The 22,194-nt window shown below is 40.8% G+C and overlaps 2 protein-coding genes across 3 annotated transcripts; one reads left to right on the top strand and one right to left on the bottom strand.

The window, feature by feature from the left end:
• The first annotated feature begins 1,959 nt into the window (after window positions 1–1,959).
• LOC136496499 (casein kinase II subunit beta-1-like) lies at window positions 1,960–7,266 on the top strand. Of its 2 annotated transcripts, none has more exons than XM_066492196.1 (5): window positions 1,960–2,408; window positions 3,660–3,875; window positions 5,777–5,886; window positions 5,968–6,133; window positions 6,759–7,266. In XM_066492196.1, the coding sequence occupies exons 1-5, from the start codon at window positions 2,204–2,206 to the stop codon at window positions 6,887–6,889; spliced, it is 828 nt and encodes a 275-aa protein (XP_066348293.1). In that variant the 5' UTR covers window positions 1,960–2,203; the 3' UTR covers window positions 6,890–7,266. The 2 variants fall into 2 exon arrangements, with proteins under 2 accessions (XP_066348293.1, XP_066348292.1); XM_066492195.1 differs by having other exon boundaries at window positions 1,963–2,408; window positions 3,657–3,875; window positions 6,759–7,261.
• A 403-nt stretch (window positions 7,267–7,669) lies between these two features.
• Window positions 7,670–16,850, bottom strand: LOC136496820 (eukaryotic translation initiation factor 4G-like). The gene is made up of 10 exons (XM_066492575.1): window positions 16,664–16,850; window positions 16,080–16,261; window positions 15,839–15,975; window positions 15,370–15,495; window positions 15,173–15,237; window positions 15,032–15,091; window positions 14,361–14,552; window positions 9,952–14,282; window positions 8,278–8,472; window positions 7,670–8,180 (listed from the first exon to the last, which is right to left on the bottom strand). Exons 2-10 carry the CDS (start codon window positions 16,235–16,237, stop codon window positions 7,877–7,879), a joined length of 5,568 nt encoding a protein of 1,855 aa, XP_066348672.1. The 5' UTR covers window positions 16,238–16,261; window positions 16,664–16,850; the 3' UTR covers window positions 7,670–7,876.
• Window positions 16,851–22,194: the final 5,344 nt, after the last annotated feature.

Here is a 22,194-nt window from a genome sequence, read left to right as displayed (position 1 = left end):
ACGTTTTGCCTCGCTAGCAGACCTTCCCCGCAAGCCAACGCCTCCATGAACATAGCATCAGCGCCCCTCGCATGCCAGGCTGCACGCCTGCAAGGAAACGCCCATCGTGGTCTCTCAGTACCACGACAACCGCGCCGCTGTTATATGCTGCAGAGAAAGCTCCATCTGCATTACATTTGTACCATCCATCCGACGGTTTCGTCCATCCTTGACAGACTTGCTCCTTCTAAGATTTATGCGGATGCATGATCTGCCACAGGTCGAAAGCCGTGTCTCGAGCCCATTCCATAGCTCGCCATACCGGGATTGGCAATTCACCGTGTCGCCTTTTATTAGGGCTTGTTTAGATGCAAAAATTTTTGCAAAATGGATACTATAGCGTTTTCGTTGTTATTTGATAAATAGTGTCCAATCATAGTCTAATTAGGCTTAAAAGATTCGTCTCGTGAATTCGTCTAAACTGTGTAATTAGTTTTATTTTTTATTTATATTTAATGCTTCATGCATGCGTCCAAAGATTCGATGTGACGGGGAATGTGAAAAATTTTGCAAAATTTTTTGCAAACTAAACTGGACCTTACTTGAAGTCCACAGCGACCACATTCCACAGAGGATCACCGACTTGCACCTGGCAATATAAGGCATCATGCGAGAAGAGTAAGCAACAATTACAACTCTAAATTTCTCTATCATATATTCAAATTCATGTTTGATAGCATGTTGAGGAAGTGCCAACTTAAAACTCATCAATATTAGGATATGCGCTACCCACTATATTGGTGGGTCTTCTATATCACTAGGATCATGTCCATGTATTGCAACAGAAAAAAGATAATACTACGAGAACTTGAGTTAAAACATGTTTTGTGCTATTAAAAAATATTTTAAGCTTCCACGTCATGAATATTAGTACTTTTGTATATATATTTAGTAAACTTCATAAAAGTTTGACTCCTTGATAAGCAAGATGTGTACTTATTTTGGGACAGAGGATTCGGCAAAAATGCCTTCCCTTCCGATGCCAAGGGCAAGCGGGGTGTTTGACTCTTTCGGTTTCGGTAGGTGGACAGGGAAAAGCCGTGCCAATCTGTCAGATGTGCTAAAGTGCCTACCTCTGTCAGCGAGTTAGAACATAGCACAAAATCAATGTAGACTATGCTTTTTGATGAGGAATTGGGTGAAGCCAACATCAAATATTTTGGAACTAAACAATACATGTACAAGTATCATCTTGGAAGATGGGCGTAAGGTGGAAGGGTTAAGGTGATGTTCTATCAAGAGGGGTCATGGCATCAAAGAATCATCCTAGGTTTTGATTACATGACCATTCATACACCATCTGAGTAGCAGGAGTAAAAGGTGGCACTCTTCCAGAATGGAAGAGATTCAAACCAAGAGAGTAGAATGAAGCTATCAATAGACTTACGCAGTTGGTAGAAGGAACTAGTGTATATATAGACATCATACGAGAATTTTACGTATGTCTGTTTTCCTTTAAGCAGATATATCCGAAAATATGAGTAATATATCTTTTTCTTCATCTCTAAGAAAAAAATAAACTACTCCCTCCATTTCAAATTATTAGATATGTTATCTTTTTTAATACATTGTTTTAGCTATATATATATATATATATATATAATGTATATCTAAGTGTATAGCAAAAGTTACGAATCTAGAAAGCCAAAACGTCTTATAATTTGGAATGAAGGAGTACTCCCTTGATCCCATCATAATGTTTTACTTGTCTTTTTCTACTTTCTCTTTTTTTAAAGTGTAATAATTACATTTTTATAAGAGTATATATATAATTTTTTTGCGTATGATATATATAATTTCTTATTAACAATTGATCTCTTTTTCCAAAACCCTAAGTGCACTTGCTCAGGACGGAGGGAGCAGTAATTCGTGAATGGCCTTTCGAATAGACAGCACGAACAACGCAGCCACGCAGGCAACAGCCGCCTGCCGCTCCAAAGTCCAAAGCAGCCCGTGATTACGTCAGCGCCCGCGTACTCCTCCCTTCTTCCTCGCCGCCCCGCCCCCTTTGTCGTCGCGTCCTCCTGTTGAGGCCTCGGCACGAGGGCACGCGATCCCGTCACCGTTCACCTCCTTCTCCAAACACTAGCTCCGCTTCCCGTTCCCATCCCGCTGTAACGCCGCAAGATCGGGAGGGGGACGAGGAGAGGTCGGCCGGGAGGAGATGCACCGAGACCGAGGCGTCTCGGCGGCGGCGGTCCCCGGTGACCGGAAGCGGATCGGCGAGCCGATGGACAGATCGTCTCCGTCTACGTCATGGGGGTTTTCCGGAGGCCGCGAGAAGGAGCGGATCGGCGCGGGGAAGCAGCCGGAGATGCCTCGCTCAGGCGGCGGATCCACCGCCATGTCCAAGAGCAAGCTCTCTGACGGTGAGCGTTGCTTGCCATTATGCTTTCATTATTTTGTGGGTTTTCTTTGCTCTGTTGGTAAATTTTTTAGGCCTGCTAGAGGTGGATTTGTACGCGGTTAAAGAATTGTCAGTAGAAACGTATACATTGCTTACCAGCTGATGGGTACTTCCTTTTTTCACGATTTCTGTGTATTGCTGTTCAGTCATATATGCTTAACTTTCTTAGTTTGTTTGACTGTTTTTTTTTTGTGTGGATCTTGTATGCATATGAGGAATTTCTAGGTGGGCACAGTAAATAACTAGGTACTTCTACAAAGTTACCCAAGTGTTACCATTGTTAGTAACATAACACAACTTATGTAATGCATGGTAGTTGTAAAAACGTGAATAACTGTGGTGGCATGTTTAAGGAGGTTTGGTGCTCATTTGGTGTGACATTTTGTCAGTTGTCTTTCTTTGCTTGTTAGGTCAATTTATGTTTACTTTTTATGCACCTTTTTGGTGACCAGGGTCATTCAGCAGGATCACTTATATATGTGGTTGCTTGTAGTTGTAGCTTTGACTTGAGAAAAATGCTAGGTGTCAGATATTGACCCAAAAATGCAGCTCTCCTGCATTTTCGAGATATTGAGCCCAAATCGTTGTGGAGACAATGCTGAAATGCTAGAGGACAGACTAGTTCAACCAAAAGGAGAAAAGAGGCCCAGACAAGCTCTAGTGTTGAAACAACCTCTGACTCAAATTGGCCAAACAGGCAGAATATGAAGAATTCCAAAATTCAAACTGCAAATTAAATGAATTGATTGCAAACTGCTTAAACTAGATATTTGTACTTGCTTGCTTACATATCTCCCAGCAATCTTGTTGTATGATCAGTGGAAATTTAATGCCTACTATTCTGCAGTGAACAGCAATTCTTGTTAACCTTTTACAGTCGAAATCTACTTTTCTGTTTTGAATAAGGAACATCGCCTCACCAGAACAATTCAGCAATTTAAGTTTTTGTCTGATTAGTTGAATCAGATGATCAGATTTCACAACCATGTATTTTGTTTCATGTCTTATGGATGCGCATGGTCAATTCGGGGATATTTATCCATACATTCCAAGTGCTGGGTTAAAGCGTTATGTATTGCTTAATGCTAGTGATGGCATGCTCTGCAACTCGTTTTATTTATCTACTTTAGCTAAAGTTGTTGTAGTTCATGTTCTAGTGGTTCTTGATATTTCTTTGTCAATCATAATTTGTGTGCTGATCGATTTACAGCAGAATCAGAAACCGACAGCGAAGAATCAGATGTGAGTGGTTCTGATGGGGAAGATACTTCGTGGATTTCATGGTTCTGTAGTTTACGGGGTAATGAGTTTTTCTGTGAGGTTGATGATGAGTACATACAAGATGATTTCAACCTCTGTGGGCTAAGCAACCAAGTTCCATATTATGACTATGCGCTTGATCTGATATTAGATGTTGAATCTTCCCATGGTATGCCCCTCCTCTTTTTAACATTCAATTTAGATAGAACATGGTTGGAGGGCTCATACTGTTTTTCCACCAGCTGTAACCAGTCTCAGATTTGGTAGCTTTATTATATTTGAAGTGGCATGAAGTTGTGCAAGATGCTGGAACAGACTGTTAGGGATTGGAGACCAGATTGTTCTTTTAAATGAAAACTATTCCAGTTGTTGTATCATAGGATGATAGGAACCAATATATTTCATGTAAACTCTTCTGCAATCACCTTGGACCCACTACAAGGAATTAAGGAACAGATCACTCTTATTAATATTAGTAACGATTTACGTTCCTAGTTGTCTTGTTTTCAGTTAGGGTATATTGAGTTTCACATCCCGACTGAGTGGATGAAATAAGATGTAGAAGTTTGGAACTGTAATATGGTGTTATATAGTCACATAACACTGTATGTCCCCGCATCTGCATGACATTTGACCATAAATTCTAGGTGCATATGTAACAACACTTGTATAGAGGAGTAGCTGAACCACAGAAGCAGCACTAATATGCATGCCCCTAAAACTTGTGTAAAGCATTATAATGTCTTCTATTTTTTTCTGCACGATAGAAAAAATGTTAGAATGAAGCTTATCAATTTAGAATTAAGAGGTAGTTTGGTTTGATGAATGGAGTAGTCCATCGTCTTCTCACATTTTTGTTTTTTTTGTGGAATGGACTGGGCTGATCTGTCACCGCCTCATCCCTTGCAACCTACTCCATCCGTTCCAAATTATAAGACGTTTTGGCTTTTCTAGATACTTTGCTTTTGCTATATATCTAGATTTAGTGTATATGTAAGTGCATAGCAGAAACTACGTATCTAAAAAAAGCCAAAACGTCTTATAATTTGAAATGGAGGGAGGAGTAATGATTAGTCGAGTAAAATCCACTGCTGGCCCTCAAATTTGTCCATGAACTTGCAGATTGCAAAAACCCATCCTAAACTTACTAATAAGTGTTCCATGAACTTATATATTGCATATTCACATCCCTAAACTTAATAAGCTGTGTCATCTATGTCCGAATCCCATACAAGATGCTAAAACTTAAATAATATGTGGCATGCCACTGTGATACAGAAGTGTGTGCTTCTTCCCTCTTAATGAAAAACAGGCCAAGATGGTCTTGTTCGTGAAAAAAGTGTGTGCTTCATTCACATGCCTGATCTGCTCCGAGAGGGAGGGGTCCATTTCCACCCCTCACTGGTCAGTGGTCACCATGAGTGCGTGGGCCCATATTCTTCTCGACATCTACTATGGTAGTACCTAACCATGCCATATCACCACTGACCAAAAAGCAAACCCCTTGGTGGAGTTCACCTTCGCCCACAGGACCCCTGATCTCCCTAAGCCACGGTGATGGCCGCTGGGCAGCCACTTATCATTGACGTGTGATGGACTCCGTTGGAGCTAACTAGGCATGTGATGGAGCACATGTTTCATATCACGGTGGTCGGCGTGCCATCTAGGTATGCCCCAGTGTCTCTAAGGGGATTTAGACCTAGATGACATTGTTTAGTAAGTTTAGGTATATATGCTTAATTGCTTATGCAATCTGCAAGTTCATGGACCTGATGGTTTACTGGGCAAGTTTTGAGGACCACCAGTGGATTTTACTGTAATTAGTATAAGCATGAAGGATGGAGTCGCACCACCAAAATTCTTTCTTTTGATGAACTAATGATGGACCAGTCAAGTGTAAGCTAGGATGAGGTGGTTCCTCAAACCAAGGATCCCCAACTGTCAGCTAGGATACTGGAATAGTGTGTCTGTAGTCTGTACTATTTGCAATAGATGTTATTATTGCTAAAAGGAAGCTAAATTATTGTATGACACAACACCTTTTCCAATAAGGCTTGTACAATTACACAGGTGATATGTTCACTGAAGAGCAAAATGAACTCATTGAATCAGCTGCTGAGATGCTCTATGGATTGATTCATGTTCGGTATATTATTACAAGTAAAGGGCTGTCTGCAATGGTAAACTTTCTCAAATTGTTTCTGATGGATAGATTATTATTTTTATGAATTTGTATATTATCACATTTGATGTTTGTGCAGCTGGATAAGTACAAGAGCGTTGATTTCAGTAGATGCCCTCGAGTGAATTGCAGCGGCCAACCATGTCTTCCTGTTGGGCAGTCGGATGTTCCTCGTTCGAGTATGGTGAAGATTTACTGCCCTAGATGTGAAGATATCTACACTCCAAGATCCAAATATCTAAGCAGTATCCTTTCATTTCTGTTTAAGTTTGCTGTCTTACTCTAATGGTTGCTGAAAATATTTACCATCATGTGATCTCTATGTCAATAGATAATTGACATTGCAAGCTGCTGACATGCCTCCGAGCTTAGGGGTTAGGGCTGTGTAATTACACTTCATTTACTTGTGCCTTCCACATTGCAGCACTTGGCTAGAAGCCTAGAATGTGTTTTTTATAGGATACCCAAACTGATAGCCTGCAATACTATTCACTTCATTAAAGCAAATGTTGTTGGGTTCATGTGCAATTTTTTAGGAAAAGAACATACATTCAAGTTTCCACATTGCTCTGAGCCTACGACATGCTAAACTTACTCTTGGTAGTCAATGTTTTACTTGTACATCAAGCTAATTCATCCCAAAAACTTTTACTATGGTTCAGAACACTGTATAACATGGATGCAAAAGTTGTGAACAAACGAAATGGCATATATTTTTTTGAGGGAAATATGAAATGCCATAATACATTGTAAGAATGGTTTTTGGGCTGACAGGAAAAAATGTTTGTTTTTCTTCTGTAGCGTTGTAAGAATTGTGTTTCATGCTTTGGAACATAGGCCATTGTACACTACCCTTGACTTGTCATGTAGACATCGACGGGACTTACTTTGGGACAACATTCCCCCACTTGTTCCTGATGACATACCCGCATTTGAAGCCTCAGAAGCCGTTGCAGCAATACGTTCCCAGGGTATTTGGGTTCAAAATTCATAAGCCATGACAAATTTGAAGGTTGAATGTGTAAAAGGTTCATCTGCGTCTGCTGGTTTATGTCTGTCCATGGCCCTGGCCCCCGGCTGACCTCCCTAGTCTGGTTTCTTGCTCTGGCCGGACATTCTGATTTGATGCTTGTGGTTTGTTTAGCCTAGTCAATCATTCCATATTTTTTCACGATCTTATGTACTGTGGTTCTAATGGTTTCGTATATGTGTTTTTTTTAAACATCCATATTTTTTCAAAAAAAAGTTATTGTATTTTTAATTTCGCAGTTAAAGAGGGCAACGCGTGTGATGTCGTTGTCACCTATATTCTATTATTCTCCCGCTGCTGTGATAGTTGCCACGTAAAAAAATGATGGTAGCATCAATATGACCACGGTTCATATTTCTTAACTCTGATTGTCATTGTGCGCCTTTTTTACATAGATTGTCAAATGTGATGATGGCATGCTATTCAATCTTCTGTCTATAAGAGTGCAATTTTTTGAAGCCCATCTTCGAAGTGGCATTGTGAAACTGTGGAGAGTGTCTTAGCCTCCCTTTGGAACGCCGGATTTTTTCAGTTTTGTGTGTTTTTTCCGTGAAAATGAACTGATTCCTATGATTTTTTTCTACACCTGTATTCCAAAGGGGCGCTTAGGTTTCCCCCCCTGTGAGCCTATGACCGAGTCGGTGAAGACATCATCTTCGAAGCAGACACCAGAGGTATCAGACATGGGAGAAAGCAACACACAACACCAACGGCACAAATCATCAATGAAACACGAAACCAACATGACGCAGATTTAAAAGGCAGCCAACATACCTAGCCAGGACAGGAAATTCAACAAGTTCTGCAACAGTAGTTGTAACACAAGGAAAACAAAAGACCAGCAAAATCTCATCTAACCTTACCTTTCTTTCTAAGGTTAGGATCCCGACAACCTACCAAAAGCAACACCTAGCAATCTAGGCACCCTGCTTCCTACCCTGAATCCCCTGATCAGGCGTCAGACGCACACCCCGGGCCGCTGCAGGTTGGATTTTGCGCGGATTTCGTCCACGGCGTTGTCGCCCCTCTCCACTCTGATGGACTCCAGCATGCTCCCCAGAACCTCGGATGCGAGGCTGTCGTCCAGGGCATGATGTCCTGCTGGCTCTTCCCTGCCATCCCTCTCCTGCAGCAGTCCTCCTACCTCCGTCAGCGAGATCCCGTTTTCCAGTATGACTCTGGCAAGTATTTGGCCCAGGAACTTGGTCGCTTTCGGCGCATCGGTCACGGCATCCTCCAAGGTAGATATAACATGTTGAAACCTGGCAATTTGGCAAAGAAGGCAGATGGTCAGTGGGGGTTTTGAAACCAAGTCACCAACTATAGAAAGAAGCTCTGTTATGTGCAAATGGACCATACCCCTGGAGTAGCTGCCTCTGGCTCAGCAAATGCTCTTGAGCTGCGCACAAGTGCACCAAAAGCTTGGCCAAGAGTTCTCTTTCCAGGTCTTTTCTTTCAAACGAGTCAGTGATCCAAAGTGACACAAGGGAAGGATAGAAGCTGGGAGCATTCAGTTCTTTCATGCACAGAGCGACCTCCTTCTCATCCTTAGCACTGGGAGCACCAAATATTATGTCAGTGTAACACTAAGAATATGGCAACCTGCAACTAAGTAGAGGTTCCATGTTTGCTCCCCTCTGTTAATCAGCTTCCCAGAAATATCAAACATGCTAGTAGGCAGTACCATGCATAACTCTTTACTTATAGTCTGTTTGAGTTACACTATACACAAATTCATTCTGAGAAGCAAAATTTATGCTTGTATATGAACATATGCTATAATAAAAGAAGGCTACCTATGACTGGAAAGAATCACCAACAAAGATAACACAAAAAAGCAGACCTTTTCTTTCTTATAAAATCATAGTAGCAGATTAGATTCTTTACCCAATTAAAGATGTAGCTATCAAAGGATTAATATAAACAAAACATTCTGGACACCATACAATGTAAGTTCATAGTTTTCTTTTCCTAAAATGGGCCCATAATTACATGGGATTCACTTGTACCATCTGTGGATTAAAAAAAGGTAAAGTCCATTTTGCACCCTTCAACAATCGTTGGAATTTGATTTTCAACCTTTGATTTCAAAACCAGACAATTTACACCCTTGAACTACGGTGGCACTGCTTTCACCCCATAATCCCGTTTTAGGTTAATTGATTCAACAGTAAGTTAGCAGTATCATGAAATAAGTTTTAAGAAAAACATATGGTGAGCTCTAACAGAAGGCGGGCGTACCCAGTGCAGAGAGCTCCCGCTCTGTGCGGGGTCTGGGGAAGGGTGTTAGTGGCAAGCCTTACCCTCGCCTGTGCAATGCGAGGAGGCCTCAATTACATTTCATATTCTACCTCTTTCAGTTTCACTGTTACTTGGCTTATTTATTTATGCTGATTGGCCTGTTGAATCATCCTAAAATAAGTCCATGTGGCAAAGCCACTGCAATGCGTCTGACATGTTGGATGAAAACCGCCTTCCCGCCAGTGAAGGGGTGTACTGTGTTCGATTAATAGTTCAAGGGTGTAAGTTGTCTAGTACTCCATCCATTTCAAATTATAGTTCATTGTAGTTTTGTCCTAAGTCAAACATCTCTCGTTTGACTAAGTTTTTTGAAACATATATCAACATCTACAAGTTCAAATAAATGCACTGTCAAGTCATATTTCATGGATAATTTAATGAAACTAATCCAATGCTATAGATGTTGATGCATTTTTCTGTAAACTTGATCAAAACTAGAGAGGTTTGACTTAGGGGCCAAAACTAAAGTGAACTATAATTTGGAATGGAGGGAAATAAATTTGGAGGTTACAAATTGGAATTGCACGACAATTGAAGGGCTTAAAATGGACTTTACCCTACAAAATAGCTGATTAATCAAATTTGATAGCTTAGGGAAATACTTTTAAATAAAACATCCTAAAGTGCTAATAATAGACACCTATCTCTCAGCATATATTTCGTAATAAATGAGAAACACACAAATATAGCATTAGCAGAATATCAAATAAAGCATGACAGATGGGAACTTACCTGTAAAATTCTTTTATGGTTAGTATCGATTTCTCTTGAAGAACCTCTTCAGGGAATGTCTGCTTTTGAGCACACATCTCCTTTCTGACTGTGGAGGATGTATGCGTTTGACCTATAGTTGACGGTACTGGCGAAGAAAGATCCGCCATTCCCCAGGATGTATTACTGGCTCTGAAGCTTGTTGGATTACTTGTCACTCCTGTAAATGAACTGTCTCTTGAGTTTTCTGATGTCTGACCATGATGAGCATTTAAAGGAACTTCTGGCAAAATGTCATTTGAAACTGGTTGCTTCCCACAAAGCGACATTCCTCTTCCTAAGTCACCTTGAGGACCAAGGCGAATGGATCTATCAGCATGCTTTTGATGGAGTGGAACAGGCAAAACTCTATTTGAAGGTTGATATCTAGCATCTAGATTAACATTCTGGGATCCATATGCACGAACTTTAGAAGATCCACGAGAAGCCAAGGCAGAAGATCCACGTGTGCTATCTGGAGGCCCTGGTCTTAACCCAGAGTTAATGCAAGTAACAGATGAGTTATAATTAGGAGAAGAGCCAAACCTAGTTGATTGGCCAAACTTCTGTTTTACTGCGTCCCTGCGGACCTCCTCTATCTTTTTTGGCCCTTCTACTTTCCTTCTCTGCCTCCACTTGTTTTTTCTAAGGTCAATCACATCTTCCAGCATAAATCTTATACGGGATGATAACTTCACATTTTCTGACAGCTTCAGTATAAGGTCAAAATAAAAATCCATATTTACCTTTGCCCTGGGATGATCTATCATCTCCCCGATTGTGCTCATCAATTTGCACAGAGCCTCTAGATCTTCCTCATCTGGGTTTTGATACTCACCTAGCAGTTTATTTATGCATTCATGCATTATTCTCTCTGTCAGCATTTTCTTTTTGTACAATTCCCCAATTAATCGAATATTTCCTAGCATGCGTCTCCGTGCTCGAATCCGTTTCTCCTCTCTCTCGCCTTCAGATTGTTTCGCTCCACCCTCTTCTTCTGCTTTATCTGCTTCAGCCTGCTCTCTTTCACCTGTTTCAAATTCTTCTTGGCATTTATTTAAAAGCAGTCGTTTGAAGGTGATTTTCTCATCGTCTTTGACAAAGTTCGGTAGGTCACCAGCTAACCGGAAACAGAAACTAGCATACATCTCACAAAAAGTGGGTTCCATCAAAGCTTTGTCAAATATCTGAGATATGACACCAGTAAGTGTGACCACATTATCAACATTCAACTCCTTGACCTGCGCAAAAAGTTTTTCAAAATTTTGGGGGGTTAACTTATTCAGAATAGCTTTCAGCTGCCTTTGTTTTGACCCTTCCTCATCAGACACCTTACCTATTTCATATTTTTTCTCAGCTTTGTGCATAACTAGCATAGATACTTGAGAAGGTGATGAAAATGAAATACCCTGAGCATTAGTTCTATGTTTCCACCTCTCATCAACAGAGCCACGTGACATGCTGCGCTGAGATACTACTTCTTTCATAGCTCTGGAGAGCATCTCACCACTATATTGACTGAATGGCTGGCTTTGTGATAGACTTCTTACAGATCCATTCCCAACATGCTGTACTGCATCCCAATTAGAAAAGGCAGGTTGATGAACATTGTCAGAAGGCAGGTTACGTCCAGAAACAGGAGAACAAAACTGTTTTCTCCACTTATCATCATAAAATTTACCAGCCATATGACGGTTAGCTCGGGAACCTCGATCTTTTATCCTTGCATGGTTTGGATTAAGTTGAGTATTGTCTATAAATGGAGTACCAACATGTACACTCATTACTGCTTCGGAAATATCAAATCCAATCATGAAACCTGCAGGAAATTCAATGCAGCTTTGTGCAAATGTTAAAAGAAAATCCCGGGAATACTTTTGACGGTCAAACTCAGATTTATCTTTGTTTACTTCTGCTCCACTTTTAGAATGGGTACCCCCAAACACTTTCAACTTGTCAGCAGAGTTTTCTGCTGTATCTTCCCAGCTGAACGAGTCACTTCTGTTCTGGCAATCATTCCCACCAGTTGAATTGTCCTTTTCAGCATCCCATGTACAATTCAGCTTTAAGTCAGTTGTCAAGGAACACTGAACATCCTCTGAAGTAACAAAACTCTCGACATTCTCATTGAGCGAACTGGGTGCACTATCAAGATCATAATACTTCTGTCCTCTACCCTTAGGAAGTGTCTCCTTTCGTTTTCTTCTTCGTCCATTGATACTTTTGGTCTTTGTTGACTCCAAAACAACTTTTTTTGTTTGCACAACTGAAGCAGCAGTCGTGGAGCAAGGATTAGATATTTCTGAATCAATCCTCTCTTGTTCCGTTTTCCTCTGGGAGATAGCTGAAGTAGAAATAGGGGCTGCATTCTTGACATCCCTTGCAGAGTCTACTCTACCGTTATTCTTCTTGTTCTCTGATTGAGATGTTATGATTTCTGCATCCGATGAATGTTGCTGACTGTCATTTGACGTTTGGATATCACCAACGTATATGGAAGAATGCCAATCAACTGACTGGTGACATGCATGAAATCTTCCAGATTTAGCAACACTAGTGTCATCCTCCAATCCAAAGGCAGTACCTGGCGTGGTCGCATCTACTTGTTCTTTCTTTGACTCTGAGCACAACCCTTTTTCGTTTGGAACACGTTCTTCTATCATGAAGTCATGGTTTTGCAATGGAACTAAACCATTAAGTTCAGAAGAAAACTTTTCTTGGAAGGGAACTGGATTCACCTTTGCCTTTCCAAGACCTTCTGTGGATGTATTAGACCCCGCAAACTTTGGTGGAACCATTTCTTGTGCATAAATTAATGGAGGCTTCCCCAAAATGCTATTGCCATGATATTTATAGTTCCTGCTAGTCGGTGACGTCCCATCAATATTGGAAACTAATGAAGTTGCAGTCAAAATGACACTAGCAGTTCTGCCAGAAGCCTCAGTATGCGATGACTCGAGTTTTGCATGGGACGATAAAGTTGTTGGAACCACTAACGATTCTTCCACCTCAATAGGTCTTGCTTTTACTGAAGATTTAGTAGATGCAGTAGATCCCAAAGGCAGGTTACTGGTTAAGATAGTTTGAGGGCCTACAACTGGTGTGTCGTGATCAACTGAAGCTGGTTGAGTCTGTGTCTGCTGGGTTGAAACTGCTTGAGATATTAAATTACAACTTATATCACAAGTTGCAACAGAATCTTTGTTATTTCCTTCATAAACTAAATTTACAGGTTCAGGAGACATTTCCAGCCCAATTTTGCGATAATTTTGCTGATTTGATATGGTAGATTCACTATTCTTTTCAGCAGGGAGTGTAATAGGCGGCTTTAGCTCAACATGAACTGGAGCAGGTAAGTTTGATGGAAGCATCCCTTTGAAATTTGAGATTTCGGAAGCAGTATGCAAATTTGTCAATGGCCTGGAAGTAGCATCAAGCCAAGATGTCGGCATAGGAGGTCTGATGGAAGTAATTGGTTGGTTGCTGTTAGTGGAATCAAAACCATGCATCGGGGGTTGAATTTTGGAGGAAATTTGCCTACTTGCAGGAGGGACAGCAGTGGAGTTGGGAAGATAGATAGGTGCTGAATTGTACGTGCCTGGTCTAGGATAATACACTTTCTGAAGTGGAGAAAATGTTTGAACAGAGTGAGGTAGCTGGTTTATATTGTTTAAAGGCATCTGCCCAGAAGCAGGAACACCTATAAAGGAATGCCCACGTCTATCCAGCATCAGTTCTTCGTGTGTCTCTGGATGTGTTATCTTGATAGTTCTCTTCTGTTCATCACCGCTTCTAGGATGCTGCTGAGATAACTCTTGCGCAATTCTCATGTTGCCAAACTGAGGAAGGTGACAATTAGCTGGAGGAGCACATCCAAAGCCTTGTCCGTGGTGAATGAAGGATTGCTGATGGAATGCACGAGGCTGAGCACCATGAACAAACATCGGTTGTATGTGAGGTGAATTACCCAGAGGGACAGCCATCTTCACGGGCAAGGAGCTGGATACGGAGCCAATAGACTGCATTTGAAAACCTGGGCCCCTGAATTCAATGGGCACTTTAGGTTGTTTCTGCTGGAAAGCCACAGGCATTGATCTCCCCGGTACTGGAAGCATAAATTGGGGTGGTGCCATGTTGGGAGTATAGGAAGCTGGAATTTGCACGCTTATCTTGGGCTTGGTGGCAGGATATTTGTATGCAGTGTCAGTGTGGTTAGCACTGACAGTGTTTTTTGTTTCTTCTTGATTTTGACACTGCTGTTGAGTTGGGGAAGACATAGTTCTGAGCAACACCTTGCATGGATCTGTGCACACCTGTAGACCATTTAATATAAATTAATTAATTTATAAAAGGTTGTAAAGCAACTGAGCGAGTTTGACTGAGGTACTAACTTTGCTAGTTGGAGGAAAAGAATTCAGCATTGTCTGCGTTTCATGCAATTCAGGAACATGAACATTCTCATATTTGCCAATTAAGCCAGCTTCTCCACCAATAACCAAATCATCGCTTGCTTCCTGCTTTTGCAGCTCTTGTATAGGAGATGAGGAAACTGTATTAGGCTTGTAATGTAATCCATGGCAGGCCTGAAATTGTCACGTCTATATAGGTAAGCGCAAAATAGTAGCACAAAGTTAATGCAAAGTGGAAGATATATGGTATCTCAATTCACTTGCAGACTAGAGAAGCATGATGATCCAAATTAAGATGCAGTCATATTACTAAATGGCTCCACAAAAATGTATTATAATTTACATCAGGATACAAGCATATACATTATGGTGTGCAGAAGAAAGAGTCAACCATCATTTGACATGGTATGATGTGCAGAAGCATGGCATTTTATCATTTCTATTTTATTGAATAATTCTATCTCCATTTTTGCACATCCAAGCATCTTGGTTTACTTGATTAGAGAGTTCGCATACCTAAGCACTGAAAAGATATTTAGAATCAAGGAAATTATCCAATAGCATGAGCGAAAAGGATGGTTCAAAATTTTCAACAAAAAAAGGTGTTCCAAATAAATCCATTTAGTGAAATAAATCATGAGAAATGAGCAGACCTTTTCATGTTTCTTCCCGTTCAGATCAGGAGGGGATGAGGATGTGCAGGAAGTAGTTTCCTGTGAGAAGATCAGCATGAAGCATTAGCGGGTAGCAAACTGAAAAGCCAACAGAAAAATAGTTGAACAAGGATCCCATACCTGCTTGTTAATAACTCCAGGGCTAAAAGTTCCGAACTGAAGAGTAAATGGAGGGGATGAATATCCTGTGGGCCAACATCATCAGAATTCAGAAGGTAATCTTATCCAATATTACAATCACAATCAATTTAAAATATAACTAGAGGACTTGTTGCTGCTATCACGTTAAGCTCAAAATTCTTGCAAAGCAGAAGAACCTTTTGTCTGTAGTGTTGGGGTTGGGGAATCTGCTGCCCAGGTTCCTTCAGCAGAGACTGAGCTCAAAACATCACTCTGAGCAGGAACATTGAAAGGTTTCACATTATCCAGTGATCCGAAAGTCTCTAAGAAAGAGAGATCATCAGACAGTTTCGCTAAGAAGAAAGCTTTAGCAAGATAGTTTATGCTGTGATATATATTAGCTAAGTGGTAACAAGAAATAAATGTAATCGGTTTCTAAACATTCTGATCTCATCAATATCTGCTAGAAACTTACCACAAAAGAAAAAAAATGTCATGCTTAAGGGTTATATATAGAAAAAAGAAAACAATAGAATTCCAGTGGCAACACTACATAATGGCATGATCCACATCCACAAACTCTTCTGTGCACGTCAAACATGCAAGTACGCTCAAAGAAAGTGAAAGTGATGGCTACGGAAGTTCACACAGCACACGCATTTGCACCTTGGTTCACTGGTCCCGTATGCTCAGCAGCGGCAGCACTCCCACAAGGAGGACAGCAGCCAGTGGCATTCCCCTGGGTTGGCGCACCCGCCGGCGACCTCGGCCTGTACTGCTGCTGCACGCTCCCGGGCCTCCCGCTGCAAATAGATGCAAATATGCAATTGGCACAACAAAAATGTAAACATCATAACAATCAATATACGCGCCATCACGATGAAGAAACAGTAAACACGCGTCTCACCTCCGGTAGGGCGGCGATCGCGGCCGCGCAGCCGGAGCGGTGCTTCCACGGCCGCCGGAGACGACCCAATGCGTGCTACTGCCGCTTCCGCGGCCGGGCCTTCGCGCGGTGGTGGCGTGGTCGTTCAATCGATCCGACCTAAACTGGTTCCTGTACATATATCCCCCGCTTCAATTCGATCTCTGCAACACCCAAAAAGAATTTTTGAAGCTCGCATCCACAATGAGTTCGGATCAACAATTAGGTTAAGGTGTTAAGCTATAACCATACAGAAGATTGAAAAGTGCACGGAAAATCTAGCTAAAAACTACTTTGAGATTTCTCTCTAAACACATTGCAGCGAAACCACCGTCAGTAAAAAAATTAAAAAAATATTAGGGAAGAGAAAAAAAAAATAATCCTTGCAGTGAAAGGATCAGCGCCATGAAATTATTTGTAGAATGCAATTAAGATTAACCAAATTGCAGGAAACATGCAAACACGGCCAATAAGTGAGTGAAAAAAGGGCGATACAATCTGGAGGCAAACGAGCGCGGAGAAAAAAATCAGGAAAAAAAAAAATCCCCAGAGAGAGCGAGTCGTACATGATCAGGCGACAAGCAACGATACGATGCACGGTCGGGTTTTAGGGTTAGTGCCGGTGCGGCGGAGGTGGAATGGAATCGGCCGCGGAGCGAGCGAATTAGCGAGGCAGAGCGACGAGGGCGAGAAGGCCGGGGGAAATTGGTGGGGTGGGGAGGCGAGACAAGTGGAAGGCCGGGACGCGTGTGCTTCGGCCGGGCGGTGATTAACCACCTGTGCCAGGATTAGCAAATGGGAGATTAGTGGATGTGGGTTTAAGCGCAAACCGCTCTGGAAGATGCTATCAGCTACTACTGTTAGTAAGGTGCTACCACTACATCGGATCTGAGTCTTACTGATTCCACATGTTATTGGTACGTCACTCCATATTTGCTCCCCGGATGGATGCAGTTTTGGAGTATGCTCAACATGTTTTTTTTTTTTAGAAAAGGGTAAAGTCCAATTTACACCCTCCAACTTTTACCAAAGTCCGGATTTTAACCTCAAACTTCAAAATCGGATAACTTTGACCCTCCAACTCTCGAAACCGTTCAACTTTCAACCTTCCGGGCGGTTTTGCGGATGAACAGTAACTTTTGATATTTTCGGGTGGCGCTGAAATTTTATATTATTTTTTCAAGCATCTTAACGTCCTCAAATGAAAAAACTCAAAACTACAAAGATGTAGATCTCGTCGAGGTCTACAATTTATATATAAAAATTATCTTCATCCGACATCATATTGAAGGGTTTTATATTTTTTGAAATTTGAGTCTCATCACGCGACAAAATATGGTGCTGAAATTTTATATTATTTTTTCGAGCATCTTACTGTCCTTAAATGAAAAAACTCAAAACTACAAAGTTGTAGATCTCATCGAGTTCTACAATTTACATATAAAAATTATCTTCATCCGACATCGTATTGAAGAGTTTTCTATTTTTTGAAATTTGAGTCTCATCACGCGACAAAATAATTTATCGCGTGATGAGACTCAAATTTAAAAAAATAGAAAACCCTTCAATACGATGTCGGATGAAGATAATTTTTATATATAAATTGTAGACCTCGATGAGATCTACAACTTTGTAGTTTTGAGTTTTTTCATTTGAGGACAATAAGATGCTCGAAAAAATAATATAAAATTTCAGCACCATATTTTATCGCGTGATGACACTCAAATTTCAAAAAATAGAAAACCCTTCAATACGATGTCGAATGAAGATGATTTTTATATGTAAATTATAGACCTCGACGAGATCTACAACTTTGTAGTTTTGAGTTTTTTCATTTAAGGACGTTAAAATGCTTGAAAAAATAATATAAAATTTCGGTGCCACCCGAAAATATTAAAAGTTACTGTTCACCCATAAAACCGCCCCGAAGGTTGAAAGTCGAACGGTTTCGAGAGTTGGAGGGCTAAAGTTATCCGGTTTTGAAGTTTGAGGTTGAAATTCGGACTTTGATAAAAATTGGAGGGTGTAAATTGGACTTTACCCTTTAGAAAAAAAAAAGATTAACCTGCTTTTAAGAAAGCCATCGGTAACGTTAAGTGCTGGGGTTCCAGCCTTACAATACGGGTACAAAACAGTTACAAGGAGTAGGCTATAACAAAATTTCAACGACATCTGTAGCCAAAATAGCTCGGTGAGAAGTTTCCAAGATATTCCATTTCTGCATAAATAAAAGACACTAGTACGTCGACATACAGAATGTCAGCTGGATACTTTGGGAAAGTCTTCTCGATAGAAATCTTGTTGCAACACCTCCACAATAATACTAGCAAGCAATACAACACGTTTAGGTAATTTCAGCAAAAACACACGATCTCTGCCAGGTCAGTTATGCGGTCAGGCAATAAAATAAACCAGTATTGATGAATATAGGTAGGGATGAAAATGAACAGAAAAAATCTTATTCTATTTTTTATTTTGTCTCACCCGTTTCCATATTTACGAGATGCTTTGCAGAAACAGGAGAGGGGTCATTGTTGCAGTATCTTATTTTCACTTGGGATGAACCCATATTTTATCCCTTTTCAATCTATATATATTCTCTCTGTCTTGAAATATGGTGTACTGTGACTTCTAAAATTGTGCTGAAATATAATGCATTCTACATAGTGACTAAGCTAGATTTGATAAAGTTCGTTAAAAAGTAAACCATAATTTAAGGAGAAACTTCTTAATTGGATATAATCTATGGGTATATGCATCATTTGAGTGTTCCTCAAGATGTAAGATTTTTAAAATGCACTATATATTTCAGCAGCGGTGAAGCTAGAGCAAGATTGAGGGGGAGTGCGCTAGTGTACCACAAGTATGAGTGTCTTTCTAAACAAGTATGTATATTAGTGTGATTTTTTCTATAGATTTGGTCAAAACTTATAAAAGTTTGAATTGGGTTAACTCTAGAAGTTGATTTATTTATTTCTAGAGGTAGTTTAAAACTATAGATTTTCTTACTTTTAGTAAAACTATAGGTTATTCTGTATGACCGCTCGGCCATATTCTTCATTCACTTTGTTATCATCATTCAAACTCTAGGTACGTCTCCGTTGAGTACAATTTCTTGTAAACGAAATACAGACCCGGACTCTCGCGTGCTTGTATCTAGAGGTAAAGCATTGATTGGAACTAAATTAGAGAAGTAAAATGATTTGAAAGAAGAAAAAAAGGCAGATAACAAGGAAAGCACGTTGACAAGCAGTAGAGCAGTAGATTCATCATCTATCAGCATTTATCCCCACAAACAAACAATGACGACTGGGTGGAGAAGGCTCTAATCGCACACTATTGGCTTCTTGTTTTGCCTGCTAGGACCCAGTTTGCATGTTGTTCGACTTATTAGCCTGCTCCTATTGAGCTTGGGGGTGCATGTGCTTGAGCTGAGGGGGGTGCATTACCAAAAAATTATGATAGCTAGCTCTAAAACTTTCTTTTGCCGTGGGTGCATGCACACACACACTACCATGTAGGTAGCTTCGTCCTTGTATTTCAGGACGATGGGAGTATGCGTGATATATCTAACAATTACATGTTCTTATATTATGTTAATACACCTAATCACCAATTTTTGCATGTACATGTGTTAACACACATGGCATGCAAGTGAACATCATTAGACCGCACGTCCTCGGCGCCTAGCTAGGGAGGTCGTGTGTTTCCTGCCGACGGTGATACCTAGCGCCTCCAATCATCCCCTTCGCTCGTCTCTGTGCTCTCTGTCAAGTCGCCTACTGCATCCACGTCCCAGTTCTCATATGTGTCCATGTTAAACCTCCTCCTTAGGAACCCAACCAAGATCTGCTAGCCCTAGTTTTTTTCACGGTCCATTATTGAGTGCCGAGGGCGACGCTGGATGATGGAGGAAAGATGGAGTCATTGGAGAACATGTTGAAACATGCAAGTCTCAGAAGCGGAGAGAAAGGGGATTAGGGTTCATAAAGAAAACCCTAGTTCAAAGTAGGGCGCAGAGGATCACATGATCTGCAAGTTTTTTTAGAAATATGGTGAATGTGGATGGGATAGAATTTGTGCATGTCCCACTAAGCATTCATTCATTGCCTTGGTATTTATAATCCCTAATCCCTTGTTCCTTAGATCTGGTCATAGCTTCTCATTTCATCATATGGTATCTAAAATTATTGTTAACTCCTCGCCAAAAGATCTTGGCTCTGATGGTATCCATCTTGTTATGTACAATCTCAAGTAGCAAATAGAGTCCCATCACACACATAGGGAGTATGCTTAACATGGTTGAAACACAAAGCAAAATTCTACTCTGTACTTGTGGTTTGCCTTGAAAACAACACTCAAGAGGATAAGGAATTTCTAGAAATCTTAACTAGCGGTCATTCAAACTTTGGCTAAGCACAAGCATGTGGAATACTAGAACAAGCACACTAGTGGACTAATGGGCCATTTCAATGTTAAAAGATAAGCTATGTGTGGGGAGATTTAGAGCACGCTTTATTTCCTTATGAAATGTGGGGTGTTGTGTGAGTAGTAGATCTAGATAGTAGCATATGTGACACAAAATTTATATAGGTTTAGGACCTCATGAGGTGGTAACACTGGCTTATCCTAGTAGGTTGTATTGATTGTGCGCTGTATTGATGAGGACATGCAAACTTTTAGTACAACCATGAAAGTTAAAAATAAGGTGAGGTCATTCCTAAATTTGTTTGGTGAAATAAATGAGAACATGCTGCTACCTAATATTGGTTAGTTGAATATGTTTAGGGAACATATTGAAGATGTGATGAACTCTGGAGGGATCCCTTCCATGATCTCTACAACTTATGGGACTTGGATACACCATGCGCAAGACCAATCTTGGAGTGCGAGGCCATCGAAGCCCAACATTTGGTTCACTGACAGTCAGACAATACTTTATTGGGAAAGCCATAAATCTTCCATCTAGAGTGTGATTGAAGTCCATGATTACTTGATGTAAGCTTTCAAATGGATCCGGTCCCACCTTAATATCATGTCGACAAGGTCTCCAAATCATCATGACATGTTGTTGTTTTTGCCAAGTGTTGAGGCGTCACCTTGGCTTGGTAATCATCCTTAGGACCCTAGTCTAAGTTGGAGCATGGCCCAAGCATGTGGAGAACACATCAAGTATGTTCTAGGACGTTCTCCCTCTTGGCCACCTCCTTGGAAGGCTAGCGTGGGTTTCCAAGCCAAATTGGAGGCTCAAACAATATTGTGTTGAGTCCATCTCGTACTCTAGGAGCAACTCGCACTAAAATTGTCGCCTAAGTTGCATACGGTTGTAATATTCATAACTCAAGTCTTAAAAAAGAAATAATACAAGAGTTATACCGGACTCCTGAAGACTACTTCCAAAACCCGAGCTTAGTTAGACTTAACTCTAACTCCCAACTAAATTAACCTGAACTAAATAGAGCCAATGAGTGATTCCTTCTTCTATTGTTGTGTATTGAGAGTGGTGCCAACACCCCCTATATATAGCTTTATCAAGGAGTAGGATCGTACTTATGGATGAAGTTGAGGTAGTTGGAATAACATTAGGGGAGGGGATCGAGGGTCAGTAGAACCCCTATGAGGGTGCATGACCTGTGGATGCACCACCTTTCATCCAATGCTCCTCATTGCTTCTCTAAGTCAGTCAACAGGTACCCAAGGTAGTTCTCGGTCAATTTTTGCTTTGTTACATGCAATGGTGGGCCCTTCAACCCATGGGAGGCTTCCTAGTGCCCCTCAGATGGAATTGCGTTGGATCAATGCACGAGATCACTTCATAGTGTGGCCTTAGTTGGGTCACTCCTTAGGTCAGCCCACCTAGGGTACATAGGGTCAACTGACCCCACAAGTGGACCCTCAATGCCGATCTTTGCTTCATTTTCTCATGTGATCACACCCTCTCCAAATACATGTGGAACCATATTATTTGAAATCATAAAAATGCAATGGTGTCAATTTTATCTTTACTTAACCGATATGTTGATGGTCGGATTTATGCCTTAGTGGCCAGTAACAAGCTCCTCCAAGCTTAATCATTTGCTCATCCCAAGCAAAGACT

Source organism: Miscanthus floridulus, chromosome 12 (genome assembly GCF_019320115.1).
Source record: "Miscanthus floridulus cultivar M001 chromosome 12, ASM1932011v1, whole genome shotgun sequence".
Classification (NCBI taxonomy): domain Eukaryota; kingdom Viridiplantae; phylum Streptophyta; class Magnoliopsida; order Poales; family Poaceae; genus Miscanthus; species Miscanthus floridulus.
The sequence above is the reverse complement of the archived record's forward strand: the minus strand, read 5'-3'. Positions and strand labels throughout refer to the sequence as shown.

Excerpts from the sequence above, each read along its gene's own strand:
- LOC136496499 (XM_066492195.1), top strand. The coding sequence starts at position 2,204 with ATGCACCGAGACCGAGGCGTCTCGGCGGCGGCGGTCCCCGGTGACCGG. Across the intron at positions 5,887-5,967 it reads GTAAAGGGCTGTCTGCAATG|CTGGATAAGTACAAGAGCGT; the intron begins GTAAACTTTCTC and ends ATGTTTGTGCAG. Across the intron at positions 6,134-6,758 it reads AAGATCCAAATATCTAAGCA|ACATCGACGGGACTTACTTT; the intron begins GTATCCTTTCAT and ends CTTGTCATGTAG.
- LOC136496820 (XM_066492575.1), bottom strand. The coding sequence starts at position 16,237 with ATGTACAGGAACCAGTTTAGGTCGGATCGATTGAACGACCACGCCACC. Across the intron at positions 8,473-9,951 it reads ACCATAAAAGAATTTTACAG|TGCTAAGGATGAGAAGGAGG; the intron begins GTAAGTTCCCAT and ends TGGTGCTCCCAG. Across the intron at positions 8,181-8,277 it reads CAGAGGCAGCTACTCCAGGG|GTTTCAACATGTTATATCTA; the intron begins GTATGGTCCATT and ends CCAAATTGCCAG.